Below are 27,954 nucleotides of genomic sequence, written 5' to 3' on the forward strand. Positions count from 1 at the left end.
GTTAAGTATTCAGCAGCATTACTGTGTGTCTTTAGTACTGTAGTTCCTTTTTCTGTAATCAGGCAGCTTTTACAGGTTTTTAATAAGGCCTCTAACTTGACAGAGGTTTTAACTACAGCCCTAGGTAGAACGTTCAGGTAGAAAAATAAGTTCATTTAGTAATTTTCACAGCCCTTAAAATGCACTGGTAGGAATCTGGAGGAGAGACCTTTCCCTTTTCCCCCAGGCTTCGACTTAGTGTACACTGTAAAATCTGCACAGAGATTTCTGATGTGTGAAGATTTAATTTTAAAACTGTAGAACCAACAACCTTCTTTAAACATTTTATATTGTGTGCTAAATATTCATATGCCTTTTAAAGTCAGATATAGTCCACTGCATTTCTTGCTTTTGCACTATTGAAGAAGTTTTGTACTGAATACTAGGAGTCAATGCTACTTACACTTCAAGTGTGAACCAATGAAATTTGAATAGACAATATTTTCACAGTGTTAGAAAACTTCATTTTCCCTTCTGAAAAAAACAAAGCTGAGCACAACGCCTGTGCCAAAACTCTTGTGCTGTAAACTGAATATATCATTTGTGTGGAACATACGGTGTTACACTTCTGTGTGGTAAAACCTTGCAGCGTCAGTTATTTTCTTTATTGCACTTGACATATGATGTCTTGTTTTATTCACACTGTGGATTTGATTTTTCCAGTGTAAAACCAAAGCAAACAAACAAAAAGAAATCATGCAATGTATTCAATTTCCTCAATTGGTGTCATAAACTTTTCTTTTGATGTGAACTTTTTCCTTTGCTTCTCTTTGTTCCAAACTTCTATTTTGCAATAAACATTTTGACAGTAAATTTTATGCATCTGTGTCCCTGTGTAAAATGCTGGTGTTTCAAGAGGTTCCTTATTGTCTGCTGGTTTAAGTCACTTTTTGTATCCCTCACTGTGACATTTCTCCTTTATTCTCCCATCTTTTTTTTTTTTAATTGAAATAATACAGAACATATTCTGCCACTGGTTATATTTAAACATGGGAAAAGCTGAAAAAATCCATTGTGCAACTAAAAATGCAATATTGGACTTCTGCAGTAAATGATTCAGTTGTACAAATTATTGTACCAGGCTCCTCCCGCAGCACCAGCCAGTTTGACTATAAGTACCTACAAAAGGCACGACCCACGGCCTTCCTAAGGATGTTTCCGATTGCCGCTTGCCCTCCCTTGTGCTCAGTCTTGCCCCCAGCACTACTTTTGCCCCACAGCGTCCTGCCCAGGCTGCGGGTAGCTGTTAGCATAGGGAATGCCTGACTAACAGCAGGTAGGTTGAGAAGATTGGAAGTATGGAGTAGTAGAGAGAAAAAGTCAGGAAAGTCTCTTTCTCTGGCAGACACGTCTTCCCTTCTGCCACTTCACCCTGATGCCTCTGGCTCTGTCCCCTTTGGGGAAGCAGTGGGCAATGGGATGGGTTTGAGGGTCCACTAGGTCCTCCTCACTGAGGTGGCTTCATCTGGTCTCTTGGATGGTTTGTGCCCAGCAAGGTTTGGCCGAGACATTGGTGGAGGAGGAGGAAGAGGATCTGAAGAGTCCTCAAAGTGGGGTGGGCAGCAAAAAGTCATAGATAGGGAGGCAGAAGTCAAGGGGTGTTGGGCAGTCACAAGTCCTTCAATGGGAGTTTCATGTGGATGCTGCAGAGGGTGTTTCACAGCGATGGCTGAAAGCTGTGGGTGGATTATACTAGAGCCTGGTCTCGTGCCTGGAGAACCAGGGAAGTGCTGAGGCACGTAATGGGCAACTCTGCCCTGGGGCTCAGTGTTCGGCTGGAGGCAGGCAGGGGTGTGAGTGCCTGCCGGGGCATGCTTGGCCTGTGGATGGGGGCTGGAGAGCTCGTGGGTGGCAGGGCGCTCTGAAGGAGGTAACAAAGCCTCGGGGGCTGGTGGGTAACCGGGCTGAGGCTCTCGTAAGTCAATGTTATGTACATCGAATAAGTTTGTGACTACGTCATGGTATTGAGTCTTTGGGAGACACTGACAGTCCAAATACGTACATACCAATTAATGTTAACCCTTTAGCCAGATAAAAATGCCAAGAAGGTGAAGTTTGGGATACCATATGCTTGAATAAAGTAAAATGGCAGTCAGTATTACAGTGACATGTTCTCCTGTGCCAGTTTTCAAATCATCCCAGAATTTCACTTAACGCAGGCATTCTCCTGTGCATTCTCCGTGGTTTCCTTGTGCTTCAAGAGCTAACACCATCTTGCGTACAACAAAGTGTGCCCGGCGTGGGCTGCAGCACTGGAGGAGGCTGGGAAGTGCCGCACTCCCCCAGCCTCAGGGGAGCGGTTACAGAGCGTTGGCAGAAACCAAAGGAGACTTGCCTGTACAGGAAGACTAGCCACAGCGGCCGGACTCCAAATTCTGCTTTCGCTGCTGTCTAGTGACAGTTTTCCTTCCTTTTGCAGAAAATACCCATCATTTGGGAGAGAGTCGTAATCACAGCGTTATTTCCATTGCAGAAATTGGGTGGTACCAAAGACATAGCAAAAGCCTTCCCATAGCATCAAAGCCGGGAGGAGAGGCAGCTAGAGAGTCCCTGGCCATCGGACAGTTTCCTTTTGCTTCCTAAATTGTTTCTATTGGAGATCTGCTGATAATTTTATCTACATAAAGTGATGGGATCGATTTAGCCCTGCCACCGTGCTGTTGGAGCCAGCCCGTGGTTAGTGTGAATCCAAGGGTTTAGTATGTCAGTATGAGAGTCGCAGCCTAAAGTCCTGCCCTTTGCAGGGGAAAAGGAACCAAATGAAATCAGCCACCAGCGTAAAATTTGTGTGGAGGGGTGAAAAATGGTCAGATGGTTTTCTTTTCAATTTGTATCTCTCACGCAGTTGCTGCCCTCCTTTGATATTTGTGCATGGACCGAAGAAGATGTGGTGAGTATTTTGTGTTAATGTGGCCAGCGTTGTGCTGCTGGAGCTCTTTAAAAAAATTACAGTGGGTATGGAGGGAGGGAAAGCCGGATCAGAACATCTAGGTGAGATTTTACTGCTGTTTGTTTGGTGAAACTTGTGTCCCAGAAAGGCTATAAAATGACCATGAGTAAATTAAGGACTCGAGTGACCTTCGTAAGACAGCCATGTTTTCCAATGTCCAGAAAATAGTTTGTGCTGGGAGCTGTCAGCAGCCAGGAGGGCATTCCCGAGTGATCATTTAAGGAATGTGGAAGTGCCCCAAGACATGTCTAAGCAAGACCTGTCCTGGACAGGACGAAAGGGGTTCGAAGGTTTTATCCCACTGTGTGCCACCAGGATGGCAATTAACTGAAAGAAAGTTAAGGGTTTTTTAAGGGGTGTGGAATCTCTCTTTCATATAAAATAATGGCATTAGTCTTTTTTACCTTTTTATTCCGTTAAAAGGCTAAACAAGAAACATCAATGATTTATCTCGAGCATAATGATGTGTCATGGTGATTTTAATGTCCCATCTAGCACCCTCCTTGTGTGGTGTGCATCATGGGGTTGTTTAGCTAGCGTTTACTGAAGGACTGTCTGGAAAGCCAGGGCAAAAGCCATAATAGCCCTGGCTCCTTAACTTCAGCCCTTTTAGCATGTGACAGATCGCTAATCTTCTGCTTTGGTCATTTCTGTTGTTCCTCATAACGATAAACTGAGGAGGGTGGCTGCAAAATAGAAGGCAGTTTTAAAGAGCTAAATAAAAGTAATCACGTGCGTTGGTGAATCTTAAGTCCTTTAACCCAACGTTAGAAATATTTTTAAACTTTGTTTTAAAAAAGAATGATTACTTGTGAACTCCAAATAACTGTAATATAAAATTTTGATGTGAACTTCAAGACTGATTCCTCTTTTTTGCAGTTTTTCTGGATGCAACAACTTACTAGAAAAGGTAAAAGCTATTCATATGTACCTTCATATTCACATTTATGAATATATATACATTTGCTCATCTTTTTCTCCCTCCAGTAAAGCACCCTATGGATTTCTGAATAACCTCTCTTATCTTAAGGCGATGCTTCTGGTGAAATGAGTGTATATGCTAGCTTGTTTAAGGAACATCATATCACTGGGAAACGATTGCTTCTTCTAGAAGAAGAGGATTTAAAGGACATGGGAATTGTTTCCAGAGGACACATCATCCATTTAAAGGTATTTAACAGCATAGGTTGAATGTTGCAATAGGTTATAGTGTGAATATTAAGAAGGATTCTATGGGTTTTCAGTAGTATTAACAACAAAAAAAGTTATAAAACTAAATAGAGAACATATTTGGTATAAAACCCCCCAGAGTTACAGGTTCATATGAATCTAGAACCCAAAGCAACCTGAGCATTTTATGAGGCATGAAAATGTGCTGTGGTCTTTATATTACTCTGCAGTTCTTGGTTTTCTTGTGGGCTGGACTGTCGGTACCGCTAAAGGTTCGTCCAGGAGGGCCATTCTCCTGGCAGAAAGCTTTGGATGTCTTCAGAGAGAGTTCTCCCCAAAGATTTCTCTTCAGCTGAGGGAGCAGCAGATATGAAAACAGTTATTTGAACTGAAATCTCTGAACTTCTCAACTTTCACATCTCGTCTGTAGCTTAAAACATACCTTGACTAACAAAACTCCGTTAGACAACTTTAAAGCTGGTTGACGGCCAGGTAGCTTTGCTCTTAAAGCTTTGTTTCACGGTATTTTAAATATCTAATGTTTGTAATGAGTTAAGAAAATAATGGTCTGGAAAACATGATCACGACAGCAGTAATAGTATTAATACTGTAGCCACAGGAGAGAGTTCAGATTCCTGGCAGTCAGCTTTGGAAAAGGATTTCTCTAAAAGCAGCATCTCTAATTCTGTTGGGTCTCAATGACTTTATACCACAATTTACTAGTAAAGAGATACTTGTATCCTAATTGCTAGTCCTGCAAATTTAGCTTCATAAGTCAAACAGATTTATTCCTTTTTTGCTCATCAGCCATCTTTTCCACGCCACACACCATTACTGATATATTTAATTTACGCTTCCTACAGGGAAAATTATTGAAACTTAATAAAGTCAATAATGCCCAAAATGAAAGATTTCAGCTTCCTGGGTTGATTGAGCATAAATAAAAACAACCAAAACAACCCCCCCAACATCTCTTTCTCTGATTAAGCAGATCTGAGTCTGAATGCGAAATGGGGCCCATCTACCACGACAGTTTCCAGAACAGGGCTGTATTTTAAACTCTTCTCACATGCCCTAATGTATTCACAATGGAAAACTCAGTGCACATGGAGTTGCGCTGTTTTTCATGCTGGTATTTGCAGCATGAGATCCTGAATAACTCTCATCTGATTTTGTTGATTTTTTTTTTCTAGACTGCTATTGAGAAGTTAACCCATGACTACCTAAATCTGTTTCATTTTCCACCATTAATTAAGGCAAGTCTTGTTGTTTATGTAAGAAGTGCTTCTCGTGTTGGTATGAATATTTTACTGTTCTCATGACTCAACTTTCCTACCGTTCGCGGGAGGGCGAAGCAGCAGTTCCTGCAGAGGGTTGTGACGAATGTGGAGGGTGAACAGCAGAGGCGGGTCACATCAGAACAAGTAATAGGATAATAAAAGTTGTTTTCAAGGAGGCTCTAAGATTTTATCATGGAACCGGTTAGTATTAAATTAGAAGACTACTGGTTGCAATTCCTTTGCTGTCATTAATCAGAAATTAGTCTTAAGAGCCATTCCTCCAAACTGGTGCCACCAACTGCTCACCACCAAAGAACGGCAGACCCCTGGCCCAGAATGAGCCCATCATTCCTCAGTTTGTTAATGTTACAGGAGAGAAGGATGATTTATAATGCCTGGTCACCCTTGTGTTAACCTGGTGGTTTTCTGATATCAGTAACAAGAGCCATGCAAAAGGGAGAGAGCGTTTGGGAACCTCGGGGTTGCCAGAGCAGATATTTGCCTAATTTAATACAGTGAGCTAATCAAGCAATTCTAGACCCCAAAGCCTGAAGTAGCTTTTTTAGTCATGATTTATAGCACAGCTATAGAGTGAAATCCACTTAAAGTGAATTTACATACAGCAAAACTCTGTTGCCCGGAGGGGAAAACTAAAGTTGGGGCTTTGCCGCCGTGCTGTGCCGTGCCGGCTGCAATTCCAATGGCAATGGCTGCCACGATGCTCGCAGCAGCACCGTGCCGCACCAGAGCAGCTTGGCCAGGAGCAGAAATCGGGCAACATCTCCCAGGTGCCATCCACTGTGCGCCGTAAACCCATGCAGAAGCCCTGGCCGCTCTTGGAGCGGCGTGATGGGGGCAGAGTGATGGCTCCTTCCTGCAGCCTGCCAGACTTGTAGCATCTGAAAGGCAATTCCTTTCTGCCACCAAAGGCCTTGCTCCTGTCTCCCAGGGGTTTGTGGTAGATGTGAAGTCTCACCTTGCCTTTTTTTTGGCAGGATTCTGCAGGCGGAGCCAAAGAAAACATAGAGAAAGTAGTGAATCTTGAACTTGTTTTTGGTTATCACTTGAAGCCAGGAAATGGTCCAAAGGTAAGTTGGGAGCACTAGATCGGTTGGTTTGGTTAACAGTCACTACCCGGAGGGTCCAGTATCTTTTGGACACAAAAAGATAATTTGCTGTGAGAATCCTCTTGTTTTGGAAAGTGTGGACCAAATGTCAAGGTGGCAAATGGGGCTTCATCGGTGATGGGGAACTGCACCCCAGAGCAGGCAAGGAAGAAAAGAGTGGCACAGAAAGCTTTAGCTGAAAGCTTTTGTTTCCTCTGAACAATTTTTTAACCTGTAATTTCTGTAATTCGGGCTTTCGCTTTGTTCCTTTTATCCCAATGGGTGTGAAATAACAATCCATTTATGCGAAAAAACCCATTCACAGCTGAGCAGTGCCGTACACCTGATGTTAGTGGACAGACTATTACTTTTGTCTCGGGAGAAAGGTGGTGTCTTTTTATGCAACCAAGAGGAGTTTGGAAGATACGTGGTATGCACGGCTGCTGGCTGTGGAGGATGGGACTGGTCCTGGTGGCGACTGTTCACTCAGGGTACTGGGGAAGGAGGGGAGGGGTAGGTGCAGCACATCGCAGATGGCAAAACTACTGTGCAGCGGCTGGTGAAAGGCAATTACCAGCACGCCACATCCTAATCAAACCTCAGCTCCAAGCCGAGCTGATTCAAGGATTTCTCGTTACGCCCTGTGTAACAGGAGCGTTGACGACTCCAGATGTTCCAGCAAAGCATTTCCACCACGTTGTCTTTTCTCGAGAGTGAGGTTTGTCCCATGCTTTTTGTTTTCTTTATCCAGCCTGCCATGGACTCTAAGTTCAAGGGTTTTAGAATTAATCATCTATGTGGAAATGGTGTGCAAAGCATTTCTGAGTTAGGAGTCAGGGGTTGTGACAGCAGGATTTGTTTCCTTTTGTATTTGACAAATCTGCATTGTGTGTCCACCCTAAACTTGTGGGTGGCTGACTTTCATCTTGTGTTATCTGGCTGCTTTGCTTTCAGGGCATATTGTTTGCAGAAGTCTCTTGATTTCTGTACTTGGTGGTGCTTGCAGAGAAAGCATTTAGGTTTGTACTTAGTAGGAACTTGGACTCGTACTGAAATCATTTCATCAATTTGAAAAAGCTTTTTGCTTTTTGTCTGGAGATGTCCTTTTTTTGTTTGTTTCTTTTATCCTAAGCACCTTTTTTTCCTGTGAAAATCTTCTATGTGAATTACTTAGACTACCTCAGTGTTCCTGAATGCATGTAGCTGATGATGCTGTACAGCTGCTTTTTTGTAGGTGTGCATCTTTCTCTCCCATGTGCAACTCTACAGGGAACTAAAAGGCCATGAAGTAGCTCCTATCTCCCTTCCATTTCCAATATGGGTTGTGAGCTGTAGTGCAGGGAGGTGGGCACCCTCCCCCAGGAAAGAGCAAGAGAAGGAGTGAATAGACCTCTGAGTGTTGGAGAGAAATTCAGGCTGCACTAATGCCTACTAAGTTTGAGGACAAGTAGGTATTTTAGCCGTGACGGCAAAATTTGCAAATGAGACAGTGTGCCAAAGTCTACGGGACAGAAGCTGAATTGTTACGAGAGGACGGGGCTAGTTCAACGGGCCTGCGTGGTGCTGGCAAAACCTTTGCAGGTTTCTGACGTGCCAACTGAGAACCCTGTTTTTTGGTCCTGCCTTCTCTGTGACGTCCCAATTGGTCCTCTCTGCTCTGTGTGCTGTCAGGCCCCTTCCTAAGGAAGCCATTCCCTCTGCAGCCGTGGGTGCATGCCAGGCGTGCCTGCCCTGGCATCTGCCCCGCCGCAGCACCCGTGTCCCTGATGCCGTTCCAGGGAATGTGCAGTTTGTCACCTGAGTTTGTCTGGGCTGGAAACCCCTGTCCGAGATCTGCTTATTAACTCACACCTGCCTTTACAGATGTTGCAGCTAAGCCACTTTTAAAAAGTGGACTGGAAGGAGTAGATCAACTGAGCTTTCGGGCAGAATGCTAGGGCCAACGTGAGCAAGGTAATTTGCATTAAACATAACACTGACAAAGACTGGTGTGGTGCATACAATACAGAAAATTTGGCTAGCTTGCTTCTTTGAAAATCCCTGGATACAATCTTCTAGCTCCCCTAGAGGCTGCTTTAAGCCAACTGCTGCTGCCATCCAGATTTGTTCCAAAATGAATTGGAGATACTGGGTAAACCAGGATCGAAGGGTTTAAACTTCTTTTACTGTCTCATTTTTGTAAAAGAGTGGTGCCTGTTCCTGTAAAACTGGGTCAGCAGAAGCACTTGGGATCGTATCTTCCACCATCTGTATAGCTAAAAAGCCGGCCTACATCAGTTTAAAAATACATTTCTCAAAGGAACTTTACACTAATCAGTCCCTATAATCGGCTGCATAGCTAAGAGGCATTTCTCCTGTTTTAGCCATGAGGAGAAAGAGGCAATAAGCTCAAATCTGGGTTACGAGTTGAGAACGTGTGTTCCCCGGGTGATGTGTAGACTGCTAGACCTGTGTACATCAAGGGAGGTTATTAGGCTCAGCTGGGAGCGGGTGCAGTGCAGCAGGAAGGGCTCTGTACACGGGAACAGGTCACGCTGGGAAGTTTTACCCCAGGCTGGCTCTGCGCTGGTCTCCTGGGCTGAGTTGCCATTAGTTATTGTAGTGCATGTTCTGGTGTAGTTGCACCTGGAAGCAAGCCCGTCCATGCGCTCGGAGGTGGCTCCGCCAAAGCACGGGACAGGACAGACACACGTGGGACAAAAGCATGCTCCTGATCCAAACTCAAGCTCTGGTGTGGGCACAGCCTCGGCATGCAGCGTGACATACCGCAGTGACACAGGGCATAAAAGTGCAAGATGAGCTGGTCCAGGACCCAGAAACCATTTGAGGGGTGCAGGTTAATTCAGGTGCCTTTGGCTGGTTGGAGCACAGCACGGTCTCAGGTGTGAGGATGGCTCCTCGGGGCACAGGTGTCCTCTCCCTGGCACTGCACCAAGCCCTGTCAGCACAGCCAGTGCACCTTCTCCGTAAGCAGGCAGAAACTTGAGGGCCTTAGGAATGGCAGTGCCTTTTAGCAAGGATCCCGATGAATATACTTCAGGATGGCATTTGAGTGTTCAGCCTTGTCCGCACACTGAATGAAACACTGACTTCCCAGTATGCAACTTTACCAGCCTCAGATTTGTTATCTAATTTAAACTGCATCTTCTAGTGGGATTATGTTGGTTTCCACCAGCTGACAGATGCAGTCATTTCATTACAGTTTCCTTCCCTTTTTAGCTGCATCTTTGGAGGTGATGAAAGCTCAGTTGACCTTTGTGCTCTCCGAATGCATCAGGAGTGAGCGCTGCAAAGCTAACCTGGTTTTTAGAGGTTTCTTTTCCAACTCTTGTAGTTCGAGTTATGTGGTTACTTCCATTCACTTCCTTTTAATGACCTTTCTGTACACAATTCCCACTGAGCTGAAAGGTGATAGATTTAGACATTTTATATGAATTTTTTCCACAAATTAAAAAAAAAAAGGGGAGGGGGAGAACACCAATTAACTCCAAGATACCAAAGAGGGTAAAAATACAAACCCTGGCAATTGTGGCTTGAGCTGATTCGCAGAACTGCAGAGGGAATTTTCAATGGCTTTCTCATCCTAGGTGGCTCATTAAAATTTCCCAATCAGGGAAAGGTGTCTGAGCTGTGTCAGCTCCACAGTGATGAATCACCCAACCCCTTAAGAAGGACAGTTCACAATTTTTTGTCTCCTGTTGATGCATTTTTTAGTTTTGGTCCTCAAAAGGGCAGATTTCACCATGCCTTTGAATGTTTTCATTTTTTACCGAGTGTGGCACAATCTGACCTATATCCAAACACAAAGCCTTGAAGTTGGCTCACCATTTTGCCTTATTTTTCCCCAGTTACCTCTCCCTCCATTTGACAAGGTAAGGAGCAGAGCCTCTTCAAAACCATCTGCTAACTGTATGAACTATTTTCTAGCCTTGAATATCCAAATTGGGATATATTTTAATGCTATTATTTAAATGTGTAGTGCAAAAGTGAATATAATATTAAGGCTACTGTAGAGAGACATTGTGACCAACTTTTCATGTGGAGAAACCCAGGCTGGCAAAATACAGGCAGTACCAGACAAAACAGTACTGAAATAGTTGTTGTAACTGGAATGCAGTTTCACAAGTGCTTGAGACTGTTTCTGCTGCTTCTTCCTCTCCACCCTCCCAGTACATCAACACTCATAAAACCTTTCTTTATTTTCTTAAAAATAATCCCTAGTTCAGACAGACATGATATAAATCACCAGTTTAATTCGCCGTGTAAGGTACTCCTCACATTACAAATGTGGCAAAAAATAAAGCAAGAGCCGAGGTCTAAAATGTAGACTTCCAGGTTTGTAGTTTTTCAGTCGTACATATTCCCCATGCTCTGTAGGTATTTTAAGCCACTTCAGTAAGTAAAGCTGGCAGAGGAATTGGTTTTATCTGACCCTTCCTTTGCAAGACATGTGCAAGTACCTTGACTTTCGAACGTGGGGTATTTAACCTTATGTCAAAACCTCATCTTCTAAAGCCTCTCTCTTTAATTACATCTCAAATCACAATGCTTTCACTACTAAAGGCTCATAGTTAATGCAAGAATCAGAATAGCTGTGTCTGTGTGCCATTTTCATAGATTTGCTCCTATTCTAATAAGTAGTCAGTAAAGGGGTAAATACTTTGTGAAGGAAAAAAAAAATTACCTAAGCTGTAAAATAAAACCACAGCCACATTTAAATATAACCAGCACCATTAAGAACTGGTTAATGTAGTCCGCCGAGGAGGTGGACCAGTGGTAGGGTCTTAGAAGTGTAGTGCAGGTTATCTGAGCTCCTTGTATTTTCTTTCGAAGAGGCTTTTCTGGACCACGTATTGTTTTTACATGCAGTGGAGCTGGTATAACTCCATCACCTCCACTGGGATTGCTCCAGCTGTAGCATCCATGTCTAACTGAGGTCAAACTCAAGCCAATACCTTTTAAAATCCTTGTGTAGGCAATGCTGAGGCAGGGATTCCCATTAGAAATTATCCCATAATCCTGAAGAGGCACATAGGCTTTTCAGCTAGGTAATTTGCTCACTTGACTTTCTAGACTTTTTAATCTCAAGCTTTATTTTTATACCTTGGCCACTCCGAATTACGTCGTTGCCTTCCATACGTTGTCTCTCACATGTACAGCCTTGGTCACGGATACGTCTGCAGAAGCACAGACAGGTTCCCAGTGGTCTGTAGGCTTGGCACATGTCCTCTCCAGACAAAAGCCTGGAAGAGGAGCCTCTGTCCCCGGCATGTGCAGGACACGTCCAGTGGCCCGACCATGCCTTTCCCGAGCTCCTGCGCACCCTTGTCCCCGTGGCTGACGTCCCGCAGGGCTGCAAGCCCCTGTGTGTGAGCTGTAGCCTCCGCACACCGCCCCATTGTCGGTGGGGACGTGGTGCCTGCACGGCTCCATCGCGTTGTTCCCAGGAGCGGTCCATGGGAAATGCCACTGGAGGACAGGGCTGGCTCAGACAGCACGGGAGGGCACCTGCGCAGCCCTCAGGGAAGGGACTCGTGTTTTTCGTGCTTCCACCTTACAATCCCGCTGTCACAAGCAGGCTGCTGGTGTGGATGATGATGCCTGTGACCGCAGTAATCCCTGTTTGCTTCTGATCACATGGCAAGGGCAGCTTTTGGTAAATGCTACAGCAAGGCTCAGGACCGCTGTTATCACAGAGCTCTCCATCTCGGCTGCCGCAGCCCACTCTTCTTGGGGCACCAGCCCCCAGCATGTAGTGGCACTGCTATTTACCATTATGTTCCCCGCCATGGCGGCACACAGCTCCACAGCGCTGGATGTTAAAGAAAGGCACCGTCAGGGGACAGATATTTTTGGTACCGCCAGGTGGTCTGCGTAGGTGTTAAAAAGGTCTCGTGCTTCTCCAGGCGAAGCTCCAGCCAGCCAGTGCCTGTTGCCTTGTGGAGGAGTAAGGGCTCCAGCTTTCGGAGGAGGCACTCAGGCAACTGATAACATAAATATATCTTTCACTTGCTTTTGTTTCTGTACGTTTTAAGACCATCTCTCTCAGAAGGCCTCCCCTCCGCCCCTGTTTTTTTCTGCCTGCACAGCTGAAACAAAACCGGCGGTGGAGCCACCTTCTCTCGCTGGAGCCTGGCTGGCAACAGCCTGCCCTGACCTGAGACACCAGCCATTGTTAAGGGTATAACACATTTACATATTTTGCAATAAAACATCAGTTATTTGCATTACTGTGTCAAGTTTTATTTGATTCTTTCACCTAAAAATGACTCATTTTCCTTTCTTGTATTTTAAAAACCAACTACTCTAAGCTTGTTTGAGAATAATCAAAAATTGCCCATTTAGCTAGAAGTCATTTTCTTTTCAAAAGGCAAATGTTATTTAATCTTTCAGCTGTTCATTGTGCCATCATAAATACTTTCTTTTCAGCACAGTTGTGGGGACTGAAATGAGCCCACTAATTGCCTCCCATTTCGACTGACATGTGGTGGTTTAGTGGAAAGAGAACACAGCGGGGAGAAGGAAATAGGAGGCTGAGAAAATGAGAGCTAATTATTTTCACTGCCTCATGTCAGGCTCTGTGTCAGCCTTGTTTTTACAAACTGGAAGGTTTAGCACTAAATAAAACAAACTGGCGTCATGTTTTTATATACTGGCAGTGTCATGGAAGCAGCTGCACATCTCAAAGACAATATAATGCCTGCATTCGCATGGACACCATCTGACAGCCACTGTGAGCCACTGCTAATGAGGATATCACAGTGGTGCCAAGTGAAAGGTGCTGAATTATGTATGATTCTTCATCAGTGCAGCAATAGTCCTGTACATCATTATGAGACATTGTTTTGCTGAAGAGATTAAAACATTCTTAGTTCCAGACCCTGCAACCTATACACGCTACAAGAGGTTATTAATGGAATTTTTAGGGAGAGTTTCTTGTGGATTTCTTTTTGGTTAAAAATATCTCATGGGACAAAGCCGTGGTGGGTCATGACACTATATATATAAAGAAGAGAAGCAAATTAACCATAATTGTGTTATCTTCCTTTAAATCCAGAATAATAAAATATAGTGTAGCAGGGTGATACATAATGATAAATAACCCAAGTGCTGTCACTAGATGTTCAACTCTAATGCCTTTAAAACAGCAGGTTTCAGCAGCTGAGATAGATAATAGCTAAGAATGTAAAGGAGCTTCTGGGGACCTAAATCATCAACATGCAACTACTTTTAGCACCAGCATGACCAACATTTTTTTTCGTATTTGTTTTATCTCGCATTACATCTTACTTTTCTTCTAATATCCTGTTGCCTGCTACCATGCCATTTCCATTTTTTCTCTGATCTTAAAAAAAAAACAAGTTTATTGCAACCACTGATTTTAAAATGAATCCTGGATTTGGGCCTCCTTGAAAAATGAGGTGTCTCCCCAGCAAGAGTTTTAAGCTGTTGATGCAGGAGACATGTTTGTTGTTTAAAGCCTATGCCTGGATCTTTTTCATTTCCCTTTCGGTTTTTGTTGCAGGCGTTAGCGCATATGGGGTTAAAGGAGTATTGTCACCACAGTAAGCTGGAGACTTAATTTTCAAAGTGTTCTTGTTTTCTGTTTCGAAGCTGAGGAGAAGTGGCTCAAAATACATGTGTGATTTGCTTTTCTTTTCTACAATCATTTGCAGAGGCTGCTGATTTATTGGCTTTGTCAAAGTGTTATTCGGAAATGTTTTTCACACAAAGTTTTGCTGGTTGTGCCTCTCGGTTCTGAAACTAGATTTTTTTTTAAAACAAAAAGCTGAAATTCATTATTTAAATCAAAATCGAGCAGGTAAATATTGGGAGGTATTTTAATGCTTGAATTACAACATGTCCAGGGAAATCTCTTTGAAGGACTTGTGTAAGTATATTTATCAACCAGGCATTTTGAACAAGCTATTTCCAAATTATTTTCCCACATATGTCTGGCACTAAATGTAGTCTCGATCCAAGAAATCTTATGGCTCCAATTTATCAAAGAATTGAAATACATATACTTGGTTATTCTAGCCAAATTTTTGCTTAAGTGGCTGAGCATCTCTCTCCTATTCATTGCTAAATAAGAACCTAGAACTTGATTGGAAAACAGGGAAATATGTCCCTTTCTGCAACACACAAATCTCACATTATTTACTGTGTGGTTGAACGAAACGGTTACCAAGTTTGTAAGACAAGTAGCCACCTACTTATCTTAGATATTTCCTTCCCCAGTGCCTTGATTGAAAAGTCACCTAGCTGCTGTCTTTTCTCCTTCCTTTTCCTTCCTTCCTTCCTTCTCTCTGTCTTTTCTCTCTTTTCTCTTTTTCTCCCAGCCTCTCCTTCCCTTTCACTCCTCTCTTTATTTCCCTGCCTGTCTCTCTCTCTTTCTCTTTTCCCCCTTTCCACTGATGATTTTACAATAACACAAAATGAAAACCTTTCCAAATAAAATGAGATGTGTGTTTTGAGTGACCAGAGAGGGTATGCTTAGTGTGGTAATTTGCCCTTTTGGTATCTGCGCGGTGTGGCTGGAGAGGACTCCAAGAAGGACCGAAGGTTTTGGGGGCTGGATTTGAAGGATGGGAGAGTGTATTTCTTTCTCTGAAGCTGCAGCTCGGAGCCGGGGAAGGCGGCGTTTGTGCAGGGCTCGTGCATCCACGGCTGCGTGGGGCAGCCTGATTTGTTACCGCCCGGAGAGGGCTCCTGCGTGCGCGGCAGATCCAGCGAGGGGCCGGGCGCTGGCAGGTGCCCGCTGCTTGCCAGACCCGGGATTTACACAGCTTGTCAGCCTTTTCTTTAGAGATGGTTGCTTGATTTATGTTGTTTATTAAAACGAGCTCACGTTTTTCAGATCTAGTCTGTAGGGAGATGTGAGTGAACAGCACAAAACCCTGAGTCGTGAAGGCACAGGAGCCCTGGCACAAGGTGTGGCTCTGGCTCTTGGGTGCTTGGCACTGGTCTCACGGCAGGAGATGTGCTGAATTAACTGGAGGATAGTATTTTATGTCAATGTTTTGTTCTTTCCTGGGCTCAGGTGTTTTTGTAAAACTTATAAATGTCATCAAGCATCTTGTCTCTAACCTCGGGTTCGAACTGCAATAGGGAACCCAGGTAGCATGAACTTAGGAAGTCCTGCAAAAAGGTCTGGCAACAAGGACGGTGTGGGCAGGGAGAGGGGCACAGTGTGAGAGGCGAGGAGGAGTCAAAGACAACTTGCTTCGCTGTTGCTGTTCAGTTACATAGCACGTACGGTCCTCAGCCAACGTCAGGGCTGGTGCGTCATGCTGTACCTACCTGGGAAGAGACAGGCATAACCCTGGGTTAGCTCACAACCCAAAAAAGCAGGACAGAAGAAGGATATGCAAAGAGATACAGTCCACAATTAGGAAATAGAGGCACAGGGCACCTTTGTCACCTTATCAAGTTGCGCAGGAAGCTGATGGCAGAACTGGAAACTGAAGTTGGCACCTCCGAGTCTCAGTTTGGTGCCCTGACCGCTGGACCGTGGTTCCCATCGCTCAGACTCGCACCAGGGCAATGCAAAAACCAATTCGCACGTCCACTCTGCTCGTAAAATGCGGAAGCTTTCAATGGGGACAGATGGACACACAGGGCCAAATGCTTTCATAAGCATAATTTGTTGTTGCGGTTCGGAAATGATTATACTCCAGTTTTCTTTTATCTTGGAATTGCCAATTCAATGCCTGATTGAAAGCTTTGAGACTTCTGAGGGCTGAGCTCCTACGTTACATTTATGAGAGATGCACGTGCAAACACTAGCAGATAATCGCATGTGCGAACAGATACTTTTTAGGCTGCTGTACATTTGTGTGTGCAAATAACTGCTTACGCAAGCCCTTGGCCCTAAGCGGCCATCTGTGTCCCCATTGAAAGTTTTTGCATTTTCTGAGCAGAACTGAGGAGAAGACTGCCTCCCGCAAATGCTGAGACCGCGCCCGCCCCGCCGGTGGTGTGCAGCGGACACAGACCCTCCTGAACCCCTGGCATGTCGGGAGGAGCTCCTGTCTTTGTGAAGGGCAGATCCCCTCCTGCCTGCACAGAGATGGAGACGCACTGCTTCACTGCAGCCTTGTTGTCCCGCAGGGGACCGATTTTTGGAGGAGCTTAGTGCACCGGACAGTATCTAATCCCCAAAGCACCTGCCAGGTCACACCAGCAAATGTTGGCTGGTTTGCACCATGGACAGAGAGTCTCCGGTCCCCAGTGGGAGCCTCCCTGGTCACAGGCACGAACGCCGGTCCCAGCACTCAGCCCGTGCAGGATGTCCTGCAGGATGCTGCCAGAGCCATCAGCTTCTGTGCAAAGTGTTGGATGTTGGCCCCATGTTCAGCTCATGGGATTATTTAACGATACTTTTAATTGCTTTGGTTTATTAGACTCACTACGATTATTTTCTAAGCTGAGCTTGCTTATAATTAATAGTGCACTTGGAGGTGAGCGGAAGTTGAGGATGCTCAGTGCCTCGCTGGGCGCCCAGTATCTGAAATAATTGAGCTGTAATAACCAGCTCATCCTCTTGCCCATTATTTGAGCGACTGTCTCAATGGGGTTTCACAGACCCTCTGGTAATTTGTTCCCGGGTTCACTGGGAAGATTATCCTTGGGGCTGGCTGCGAGCACTGGCTGTGACCCCGAGTGACAGCTCCCACCGCTGCCCTGTGCCTCCACCGCCACGCGGGTGTGCAGAGCTCCCGCACCGCCCGCTCGAACAGGCTGTCCATCCAGGTGGGTGAAGTCACCGTCCTCCTAGGGCCCTTCAGGGGATCCACACCTCTGAAGACATCCAGACATGTCAACATGGCGACTGTACCCAAGGGTGAGCTAAGAGGAGCGCAAAGAAGAGAACCCGAGGGTTTCCCATTATCAACACTTTTAGTGGAAAACATGCATATCCTAAAATATGTCTGTGTTCCTTATCTTTCTCATTGGGTTATTTTTGTCCCCCATATATTGAGGATTAGGTTTTGGGTTGTTTTGGCTTTCGGTTTTGTTTCATTTGGGGTTTTTTTTTATTTGTATTCTAACAATCCAGCATTCTTTTTTTATTATTCATAGGATTGTAAATGGAAAATGTACATGGAGATGGACGGGGATGAAATTGCAATAACCTACATAAAAGATGTGACATTCAACACTAACCTACCTGATGTAGAGATTTTAAAGATGACAAAGGTATTTACAGCCTTAAAGCTTTCACGAATTCACAGATCTCAAACAAAGACATTAAAATACCACAGCAGTCGACTTTTGTGCTTGCGGAAGCTCAATCTCTTGACAGCTTTTAAATAAAATGCACATTTTAAACAGGTTTGTATCATAATAGGAGTTAGGTATTTTGGTTCTCTTTCAAGCTGACAATAATGTTAACAATAGAAAAATAAGAGAAGGAACTAATTTATATTTTCTTGTTTTAATTCCATGTTATATCCTCTGAATTTATTACCCCTTTTAAAGAAAAGAATGTTCAAAAAATTACTTTCCTTTTCAAGAGAAGAAAGTGATTTAAATGTTCCAGTTTGAAACTTCATGTGATTTGTCTGGGTTTTTTTTTTTTCTCTTTCTTTCTTTTTTTTTTTTTTTTGACATGTCTTTAGAACTTTTACATGGTTCTAAAACTCCCTCTTTCATGCTACGATGGGTTGCAAAGACTGAAACCCGTCAACAGACAGTGCAGCACTGAACATCTGCAATTCAGTGTCACTGGGCATTTTACCTTATTTCAGAACCTGCCTGTAAATATTTACCAGCCAGCATTTAGGCTGCTTTTACCGTAAGCAACAGAAGCTTTGCTAATGCAGAGGGCATTCTGTTTGCTGTTATTTTAATCATGTGTTTTTATGAATATGCTCCACTTGATAATAGCTAATAAAATACATTTCTAAATGAAAAAATATACAGCTTGATTACCAATTAGAATGTTGCTCTAATGTGCACTGATAAAAACCCCCAAACTCCTGAATGCTTTTAACTGTGAATATTTTTGGCAAAATCTGGGGGGGAACTTTGGTTATTTTTTCTAAAGGAAAAACTGAAAATCAGATTCTCAACAGTCAGAATTTTAAGGAAAATGTGAGAATATGAGTATTTGCCAAAAAGGACTCTCATATTTAAATCACGCTAATACTATTTTTATAGTTAGTGTTTTCTGGAACAACACTTGTGATTATATTATTATTATTATTGTTATTGTTATTGTTATCATTATGCAAAATAGTCTTCTGTTTAATTTTCATCTTAGACATTTTAATTTTTTCCTTAAAAGAAAAAGGCTTAAAGTTAAATAAACTAATAACTAGATACAATAACATTAACTTTTCACATACTTCAACATTTTTATATCTGTCAGGGAATATCTCTGAGAATCTCTAGATATTTGTTCTTGCTGGCCTCTGTAAGTCTAAGAGAAAAAAAACTGTACATGCACAAAAATGAAAAAGGTTTATGCCCCCATGAAAACAGTCGATGTTGTCTTACCTACTGTCTGTTATTTATAGAAATCTCTTCTCAGTTTCCTTTTGTAAACAAGGAAGTAAATAATTCTGAAATATATTGCTTTGTCTCACAGATTTTAAGAAAAGTATTGATGTTAACAATATGGGAACGGATGAAAAAAGGCAAATGTTGAAAATATCTTTGGGGTGTTTCAGAAACAAGTCAGGAGATGAAGAGCACCTTATAAAACTCCCACCATGTTTTTTTCAGCCGCCGTTTGTAATGGAGAAGTGGATTGTGGGGATAGAAGAACACCAGTCTGTAGAATGTGTTGTTACGTATGAGGTAAGTTCTAAGAAACAAATAAAAAAATTGTTTATCCAAGATAAAATCTACATGGGAGGTGTGGAAATAGCATCCTCTGGCTTTGTTATATCCTATAATCAAGTTCAGCAGCCTGTAATTAATTGTAAAATCTAAAGTTCAGAGCAAAAGCTGAATGAGGTCTACAGAGACTATGTCCTCAGACTGCTGCCTGGGACAGCTCTTTTTCTCAAGGACGAAAACTCCTTTTTCTTGAAGTGTAATGGTCAGTGTTGTTTGCATTACTTGAAGAGACTGTTTTTTCCTTTTCAATGAAGTGCTAATTAGGACAGCAGAGAAGCAACAGGAGAAGAAAGAAAATGAGAAGTCAAGAGTAAAATAAGATAAAATAAAACCTGGAAGACAATTTAATGAGATAAAAATTTGCCTTTGTAAAAAGAGTTTGCAGCTACTTACAAAAGTGGTTTTATAAAGACCAGTGCTGTGCATCACAAGGAGGCTAATAATTGAGATTCCAGCTCCGTCCTGAGCAAGGATTCCAGCAGTGATAGAGAGACAGGGAAATCCTGGACCTTGCTTGCCTGTCTCAGAAGTGAACAACAGTACTTTTCTTTCAGCCTGAAGTTTCTCACAGGAGCCATAGGCCCTTAACAGCAAATTGAAGAGCTTGATACTCCAGGAAAGTTTTGTGGAGGGTCCCCCTGCAAAAATACCTGCTTAGTCCTACCTCTTTTAGCAGAAAGCACTGCCCATTTGACATTCACATTAATATAACTAGTAAAATACATTTTTGTGTTTGTAAAGGAAGGCCTTCGATCTTTCCTCCACATGGTACATGAATTGAAACAGTTATTCACTACCACATTTTTAGCATAATCACAGAATACCAGCCAAAATTATCTAGAGTCTAAAAATACTTGAGAACTGGCTAAGTGGTTTTGCAAAACAGACTCTATATTGAAAACGCTGCTGCCACCCAGGCACTAGTGGAAGTTCCCTCGTAGGAGAGCTTAGTGGGTTGTGTGTTGTTTTGTCCCCGTGTGCATTATGTCCTCATGCGTGTTGTGTCCTTCCTGAGCAGAGTGATGTTAGAGCTCCTAAAACCACCAGGCACATCCAAGCTATCTGCTGGAGCAAGGTGAAAGCGCAGGATGAGGTCGAGACAGTACAGCTCATGATACAGACCTCGCTCCCCAACTCGGAGGGGAATTCACGGAGCAGATCCGACTCAAGTAAGTCAGTACACGCAAACTTAATTGCTGACATGGGCAAGGCGTATATGGGGAGAACAGCAAAAAGTCAATGCCATTATTCTGTTCCAACAACAGAGCACATCTTGCAGCGTCAGCTGGCATTGTGGTCCCTGGGATGTCTTTGTAGATGCATGCAGGAGCACCCTGGCATATCTGACTTAGCTTAAAGGCTAAACTTTGGGTAGTAACATGTTTTATATCACAATGTGATTTCTGGGGGATGACCTGTATGCTCCTATAGGAAGCATGCTGGAAGCAGTCCACAGCAATTAGCTACAAATCTTTCGTATACTGTAGTCACTTGCAGTTGCACATCAACAGCAGACGTAGAGCTCAGATCCCTCTGCTCCAAAACCCTGAATGCCTCACATCTTCCAGTAGTAAAGAGCCTTAAATCCTGACACTTTTTCAACCCCTTCCATGGGTTGGCTTTGGGTCAACCTTTCGACCCCCTCCAGGGTAGAAGGTCACTGGGAGAGGTGTTTCTGCCTATGGTCCAGGCTTCTTCCCCTCTCTGTTGGCATATGTGTACACATCCACGGTAGCCTTTCCACGATGGCAGGCCTGCTCTTCTCCAAAGCCTGCTTGTGGACACTGGACCAGGGGATCAGCTGGCAAATCTGCCCTTCTCCTCCAAATCCACCCCTCTTCACCAAGACAAGAGAGTGCGCAGCTTTGTGGAGCCAAGTGTATTGGCGTAGCAAAAGGATTTAGAATTATAGCGCCCACACAAAGTGTGCAGGGCCTGGGGTGAAGATGTGTTTCTCAACCAGGATGTCGGGAAGGCATCTGCTGGGAAAGGAGACAATCTCACACATCCCTACCCTCTATCTGTTGGGAATAATGGAGTTTTCCACGGCTGTTTTAAGGATTTTGTGAGCCAGTGCTTTCAGCAGCTTTTATCCTGGTTTTCTCTCCCTGCAACCTAAACTCAGCAGGAGCGCTTCAGCCAGCTCTTTCCTCCTGCTCTTGGCCACCCAGCACACAGGCACCTTTGCACAGATGTTGTGCTTGGATACAGGGCACCTCCTGGAAGAGATGTGTAGGTGCAGATTGCTCTTGCTCCGGCCAGCGCTCTTGCAGGGGGGACACACATACCAAGGTTGTAGCCTCAGAAGCTGCACATGGGGTGGCAAAAAGTCCCCTGTGGGTGATACGCTGTTTTGACAGGTACATGCTGCCAGCCTGGCAGACCCCATAGGTGCTCCTTGACATCCCGCTCTGCTGTGAGGACGAGTGGAAATCTTCCCACTGCACTCTTCTTCCACAGCTCAGCCTGCCCATTTGAGCCAGCCCTGGCTCATCATTATCTGACTTCTGGAATAGTGTTTGTTATTGCTTCTGGGGCTTGACTTGTTGAGTGAGATACATTTAATAATACAGTGGGCTCTACACTGCAGTCTTCATTTCCTAACTAAAGTATGCTGCTGACATAGTCAAACTCAACTCAGTTGACTCTAGCACAGTTCTGCCTTTAAGATCTGCTGTTCTTTTTGTAAAGGTGTTTGTTAGCCAAAGCTGTTTTTCTGATTGAGTTCACAGTAGGGCTGCAGAAATGTTTGGGTTGGGACAGCTGAGGGGCAGCACAGGAGCTGGAACAAGATACCAGTCAGCAGAGGGTGAACTTCTCCAATTATGTACACTACTGCCAAATGTAGAATAATGGCCTCATGACTTGCGAGGTGCTGGGTTTAGACTACAGACACATCTAAAATGGGTGCTCTTATTCCTAAGCAATTGTGATCTATTTGCAACACAACTGTGTTTTGTAATGCAGATGGGACCTAGGTGTCCTGAAAGATACATCTTCACTGCAGATTAGCTCTGCTGATCGAGGTTACCCTGGTTTCAGGGTGATGAGCCATACAGCCATACCAAAGTATGGTGGTGTATCTTCACAGGTTGGCTCTGCTGCAGTAAGCCGAGCTGCTTTCATTTTTTTGCGGTGAGCTGTGGGAGAGCTTGCCTGTCCCTTTGGCACATGGAGGAGTTACATGAAGGCGCTAATGTATTGTCAGCACCCAAGTGAATAGCAACAGTTCAGAGGAGGTGGGTTACCAGCCAGCGTGAATGCCGTGCCTCAGCTCTAGCAAACCTTCTGGTCTGTCTTCTTTACCAGACCACCTACCCCAGGTTTAAAACACCACCAAATCCAAGCACAAAAGTAAGGGCAATACCTGTCTAAGAGGCTAAAATAACCAGCAGTGAAGGTACTACCTCTGTGGGCTGCCACATAGAGCATTTAATTCAGTGTACAGAGTTGGTGGCTCAGAGACCATATGAGGGAGAAGACCCCCAGGCCACGAGAGGTGAGAGGCAGCCCCACAGGGCACACTGGGAGGTCCCTGCTGGGCAGCTGGTCCCTGGGCTGGCAACCGCAACTGGCTGTAAGGAGCAGGGACTGAACAGCCTCTGTTGAAGACAATAACATTTTGGTCAGATTTATGCTGCTTCAAGCTGGCATTTCCTGTTGGAATGATATTAGCAATCTTTAAGGACAAATCATTCAAATCTCTCTAGAGCAAAATTATTTAAGCTGCTCCCCATGGGTTTTTGGCCAGAGCTGTGGCCTCGGATAAGAGGAATTCCTAGTCTCTGCTCTACCCATAAAGTAGCAAACCAGGCAGCCCTCGCAGTTCAAATGGAAAATTTACAACTATTGTATTTGCTATAGGCTTTCATGCAAACCACAGGACTGACTTTCAAAAGCGCTTCAGTCTGATCTCTGGGAGCTACAACTTTTGTTACGACCCCGGGGCTGTGACAGTAGGTGTGAGGGAACTGTAATACCCTGAGTCGCTCACAGTTAAGCGCTGTCTGAGCTATCCTGGCTGAAGCCTGCTACCTCACTGGCTTTTCCACATACAGAGTTGATTTTCTGCGTGAAGCCGGATGGAGCAGTGTAGCTGGGGCTTAGACAGTATCTGGAGCATACAAAGTGGATTGACTTCTGAATTTGTAGTAATAATAACAACTGAAGTGGCTCTGGTTGTTGTGGTGTGTAGCAGTTTGAAGAAAAAATGGAGCAAGAGGAGGTGAGTCTGGCTGCCACAGCAGGGATTTGCACTGGGGTCTGCACCGCCTCCGTCTCTGTGCTCGGCATGACCATGCCGGCTGGGAGAGACGCAGGTGGAGGGTGATGCTGCAGCGGTGCCGGCACCTTGGAGTGCCCGCTCCATGCCTGCTCTGGAGGTCTCCAGGCTCTTTTGCAATGAAAGCTGTGGAGAAATCGGCCGAGGCTGCCAAGACCATCACAGGAAATGTTTAAAATCAAGTTGGGTTAAAAGCACTGGGAAGCACTTGGGAGTGGGAACCCACCTGAACTGCCAAATGGATGGTTCAGTAAGTGTCTTCTAGTCTAAGCTCCATAATCTGCACTGGCATCAGAATTATTTGCATCACTTGCTATTTTAAAAGTCCAACATTATGTTCAACCATAACGTTGAACATACTCAAACCTAGGACTATTTGCTGCAAGGCTGGGAGGGAAAGGGTGGTTTGAGATATGTTGAGGTTGTTCCGAGAGAAACGCTGGTACCTAACCTCACACCTTCAGTAAACCAGAGAGCGGCTTTCCATCAATTCACAGAAAGCTGACTCTGTTTCCATTTCCAGGCATCGACAGCCAGTGGATGCAGACACTGCGGATGCACCAAATAGCGAAAGCCGTTTCTCTCCAGCACGGCCACCCCCACAGCCCAACCACCGTCACCCACTACCTGCCCTACCTTCACAGCCAGGACTCCTACGCCGCTGCCGTGAGGAGGACGCGCGGTCCCGTCAATTACCAGTTCACAACCATCAGCCACTCAAGAAACTCCTCTCCCCTCTCACACGGTTTGATGAGAAACCTCTCGAATCTGCACCTGAACTCGAAAGGCAGCAGCACCTCCAGCACGGCCTCCGACACCCCTTCGGAGAGGGACAGGTCTGCCGGCAAAGGCAGAAATGCCTCACACAACTCCCGTAGCTCCTCGGACGGGCGGCGCAGCGGGACCAGTTCCCCAGTGCCCCCTCAGCACTCGGGAAGAGCCTGTAGGACTTCGTCAGTGGCCCCCCCAGCCTTCCAGCACCACAGGTACCCCCGCAGCCCCCCCCAGCCCAAGGCCATCCCGGGCATGCCTCCGCAGGGCGAGAGCGAGCCCAGGAGGGGCGAAGGGGAGAGCAGACTCAGCGAGGGGGGGTGGATAAAGGTGCAGCATGCAAAGAAGCCCCACAGGCAAACTGCTGGCAAGCCGGGGAAGGAGAGGCCCAGGGGGAGCTGGCGGGGCCGGAGGACGTTCTAAGGGAGAAATTTGCCCCTTTATTTAACTGAACGTTCAACCTAGAGAAGATACGCCCGCTCCTATTTAATTCGCTGCACCGAAGCCAGGACACCACCTCCCTCGCTGGCCGGCGCGGCCTGGGCCTGTCAGTGGAAGGGGAGAGCTGCCCACCTCTCCTCCTGTCGCGGTCAGCGCCGAGGGATTTCATTTTATTTTCTCCCTCCCTTTGGCTGCTCGTATTCTCAGCTGACTGGATATCCACTGATTTGCTTAATATTTCAATAATAAAATCAGTAAGGCACAGCCGGGTGCCATAAGGAAAGGCTCTCTGTTTCATCCTTAGGGAAGGAGTTGTGCTGCTACATCTCCTCTCACCTCGCTTATGTCTCTAGACACCAAGTCTGGCTCTGAGCAGGGTCTCCTCACCCCTTGTTCAATCTGCTTCTGCCAGGGCTATAGGAAGAAGTAGTATTTTTATCAGACCAGCATAGTCTGAAAAAACAAGAATGCAGGGAGATTTTTCTTCAGGTCCACTCCAGTAGCTTCACTTCTCCACTTCCAGCTTGACATCCCCTCCCAGGAATTTCTCACCTTGCTCTTTACTAAAAGCCCCGACACCAGCTACCCACCACCACTGAGCACACTCTGTCACATACACAGTTGTCGTAATCGGAAGGAGAAACAAAAACTAGGCTTTACTCTTTTGGAGAAAAAAAGAAAAATAGAGGGAGAAAAAGGCATTGCCTTTATCATAGGTACATCTAACCCCACTGAGGCCTATGATAATGTTTATGCCTGGGCAGCAGGCATTTTTTAATTTAATTTTTAAATGTGGCCAGACTGTGTCGCTTTTGTCTTTCAGTCTTCAGGTAGTAAAGACAAGGTCAGCAGAGTTTCTGATTAATGTGGTCTTTAGCTCCACCGAGAACAAAGACACAGCTGTAGACTCACTTGTTGTCAGAAAGTTTCTTCTTGGCCTTTTCACTCCAAGTTGATTTCACACAATTAAAAAGGGGAGGGGGGGAAGTTAGGGTTTCCCACGATGCAAGAGGGAAAAAAAAAAGGAGAAACAGATAAAGGAAGCTGAACCCAAAGCAACACATGGTACCCTCTGAAAGCCAAGAAACTGTAAATTAGAGATGCCTTTGAACAAGGTGCTATGTACCATCCACGCCAAGTGGTGCTCGCTGGCACGCAGTTGTGAGCAATGCTGGAGGAGCTGTTGGCACATCACCTCCTCGATGATGCCCATCACCATAGCCCCGTCACTGGACATTCAAAAGGACATGTAAATTCCCTGCTCCACACAAAGGCCACTCCTGGGGGTACATGCAGCTCTCCTCCCTCTGAACCCACCAGCTCCAATGAGGGCTGAGCCCTGTGGTGGGTTTCCCAGTACCTACCAGAGTGAACTGGGACTCACATTTCCTGAATTCAGGACAGGGTCCACCAAAACCAATGGAGCAGGACACAACTGATACCAGGTGTCAGGAATTTGATCTCTGTCATTTAAGCACCTTTTCCTCTGACAACAGCTAGGAGCAGAAAAAATAGTAAGAAGCTTTACCTGAAAGTGAATGGGGCTGCACAGGAAGCTCTGTGATAACAAAGCTTGCCACTTTCTTGTGGCTTCAAACTGGTTGAAAGCCAGCTAGCAACCCAGCTTCTGGCCCTGGTTTACTGAACCTGACAACTAATTTGGGGGATGTGGACAATCCACCACTGGATGTTTCTCTGTCACAACTTAGCAGGAGACTGGCATTTTGTCTAGGTTGGGGATCCTTCCCTAACATTTCTTGCCATGACCAAAATGGGCTGGAGGATACCAGCTGATAGTAACCACACCTGAGAGCACTTGCTAGAAATGTGCTTGTGTTACTAAAATTTGGATATGCATCTCAGGAAGTGAGATCTTGTTTCACGGTTGGGCCTGCACAAATCCTAGAAAGAAATTGCAGGAGTTTGGAAGAGTACATATCTCTTCCAGGGTGATGAGGATGGCAGTGTAGTTGTACAAGCCTGAAAACAAGGCCCTACCCAGCAGACATTGTGGGCTGGTGGTGGCAATTCAAGATTTATCAGCTGCCTCTGGTTGATTGTCAAGATGTCCAGCGGGATTCCTCTGCTGTTTGTAAGCAATTTAAGGCTGTGCCTAATTTTAATCTGCAATGTACTGTCTGTCCACATCTGTTGTATTAAAGTGTTCGTTAACATTTAAAGGAGGAGTGGATGGTATTGATCACGCCTATTAAAATTAGACAATCATGCAGTAGTGACTGATTAGAAATCCTCTTGCTGCACCGGCATTGCTAGTTAAAGCAACAGTGAGTGAACTTGTCAAAAAAAAAAGAAGTCTCAGCAAGATCTAGTTTTCCATCTCATTTTTATCACTCTTAATCTGCTACTCCCTATCTTGGTAATAATTCATTGTAAGTCAAAATATGCTTATGTTTTCACCCCCCCCAGTACTTTACGAAGCTGAACAATTTATTTCCATGTTTTACCAACACGCAGCTAGAAGATGATGCACAGCAACGTGGAAAATCAGATTGTCTTGGGCAACTACACCTCAGCAAATGTCTGCTCTTTGGAAAGGAGCCATGCTGCATTTTCTTAGGGTTTTCTTAAAAGTCTGTTAAAGCCAATCATATTTAAGTACCAGTATGTCTAGATTTGCACACTAGGAGCTGGACACACTGCCCTCCATCCATACACATATCCTCGGCGGTGCTACGCCCTCCCTCCATGGCTGACTCCACAAGTGGCACAAAATGCCACTGCTGTAGAGCTGCCCCTTGTTTTCCTGGCTCTCCTTTCTCTTGGTCTTCATATCTCCATGCACTGATGTTGCTGTTTACTTAATCCCCAAAAGGTACCTGGATTTTCCTTTTCCACAGTTTAAAATGCTCTGAATTATAACAAGCCAGCTCTGGGATGGCTGCTGGAATGGATGATGAAAAATAGCAGAGAACTCATGAAGGCAAATTCAGGACTGGACATCCAAAGTGAGTGACTATTTGCATCCAATGGGGAGAATGTTTATAAAAATCAGATACTTTTTTTTTTTTTTTTAAATTAAAGTGTGAGACTCTGACTGTCAGAGCT

The 27,954-nt window shown here is 44.8% G+C and overlaps 1 protein-coding gene across 1 annotated transcript in view; it reads left to right on the plus strand.

Moving 5' to 3' along the window:
- Positions 1-26,978, plus strand: part of MAP3K20 (mitogen-activated protein kinase kinase kinase 20) — a 96,702-nt gene extending 69,724 nt beyond the window's left edge. The window contains exons 12-20 of the mRNA XM_072875370.1: positions 2,885-2,929; positions 3,869-3,899; positions 4,020-4,159; positions 5,353-5,415; positions 6,435-6,527; positions 17,631-17,747; positions 19,278-19,352; positions 20,413-20,563; positions 24,200-26,978. Coding sequence (XP_072731471.1) covers positions 2,885-2,929; positions 3,869-3,899; positions 4,020-4,159; positions 5,353-5,415; positions 6,435-6,527; positions 17,631-17,747; positions 19,278-19,352; positions 20,413-20,563; positions 24,200-24,870 — 1,386 coding nt within the window. The 3' untranslated portion in view covers positions 24,871-26,978. The remainder of the gene's footprint in view (positions 1-2,884; positions 2,930-3,868; positions 3,900-4,019; positions 4,160-5,352; positions 5,416-6,434; positions 6,528-17,630; positions 17,748-19,277; positions 19,353-20,412; positions 20,564-24,199) is intronic.
- The last annotated feature ends 976 nt before the right edge of the window (positions 26,979-27,954 follow it).

The sequence above is a fragment of the Ciconia boyciana genome, chromosome 10 (assembly GCF_034638445.1).
Source record: "Ciconia boyciana chromosome 10, ASM3463844v1, whole genome shotgun sequence".
Taxonomy (NCBI): Eukaryota; Metazoa; Chordata; class Aves; order Ciconiiformes; family Ciconiidae; genus Ciconia; species Ciconia boyciana.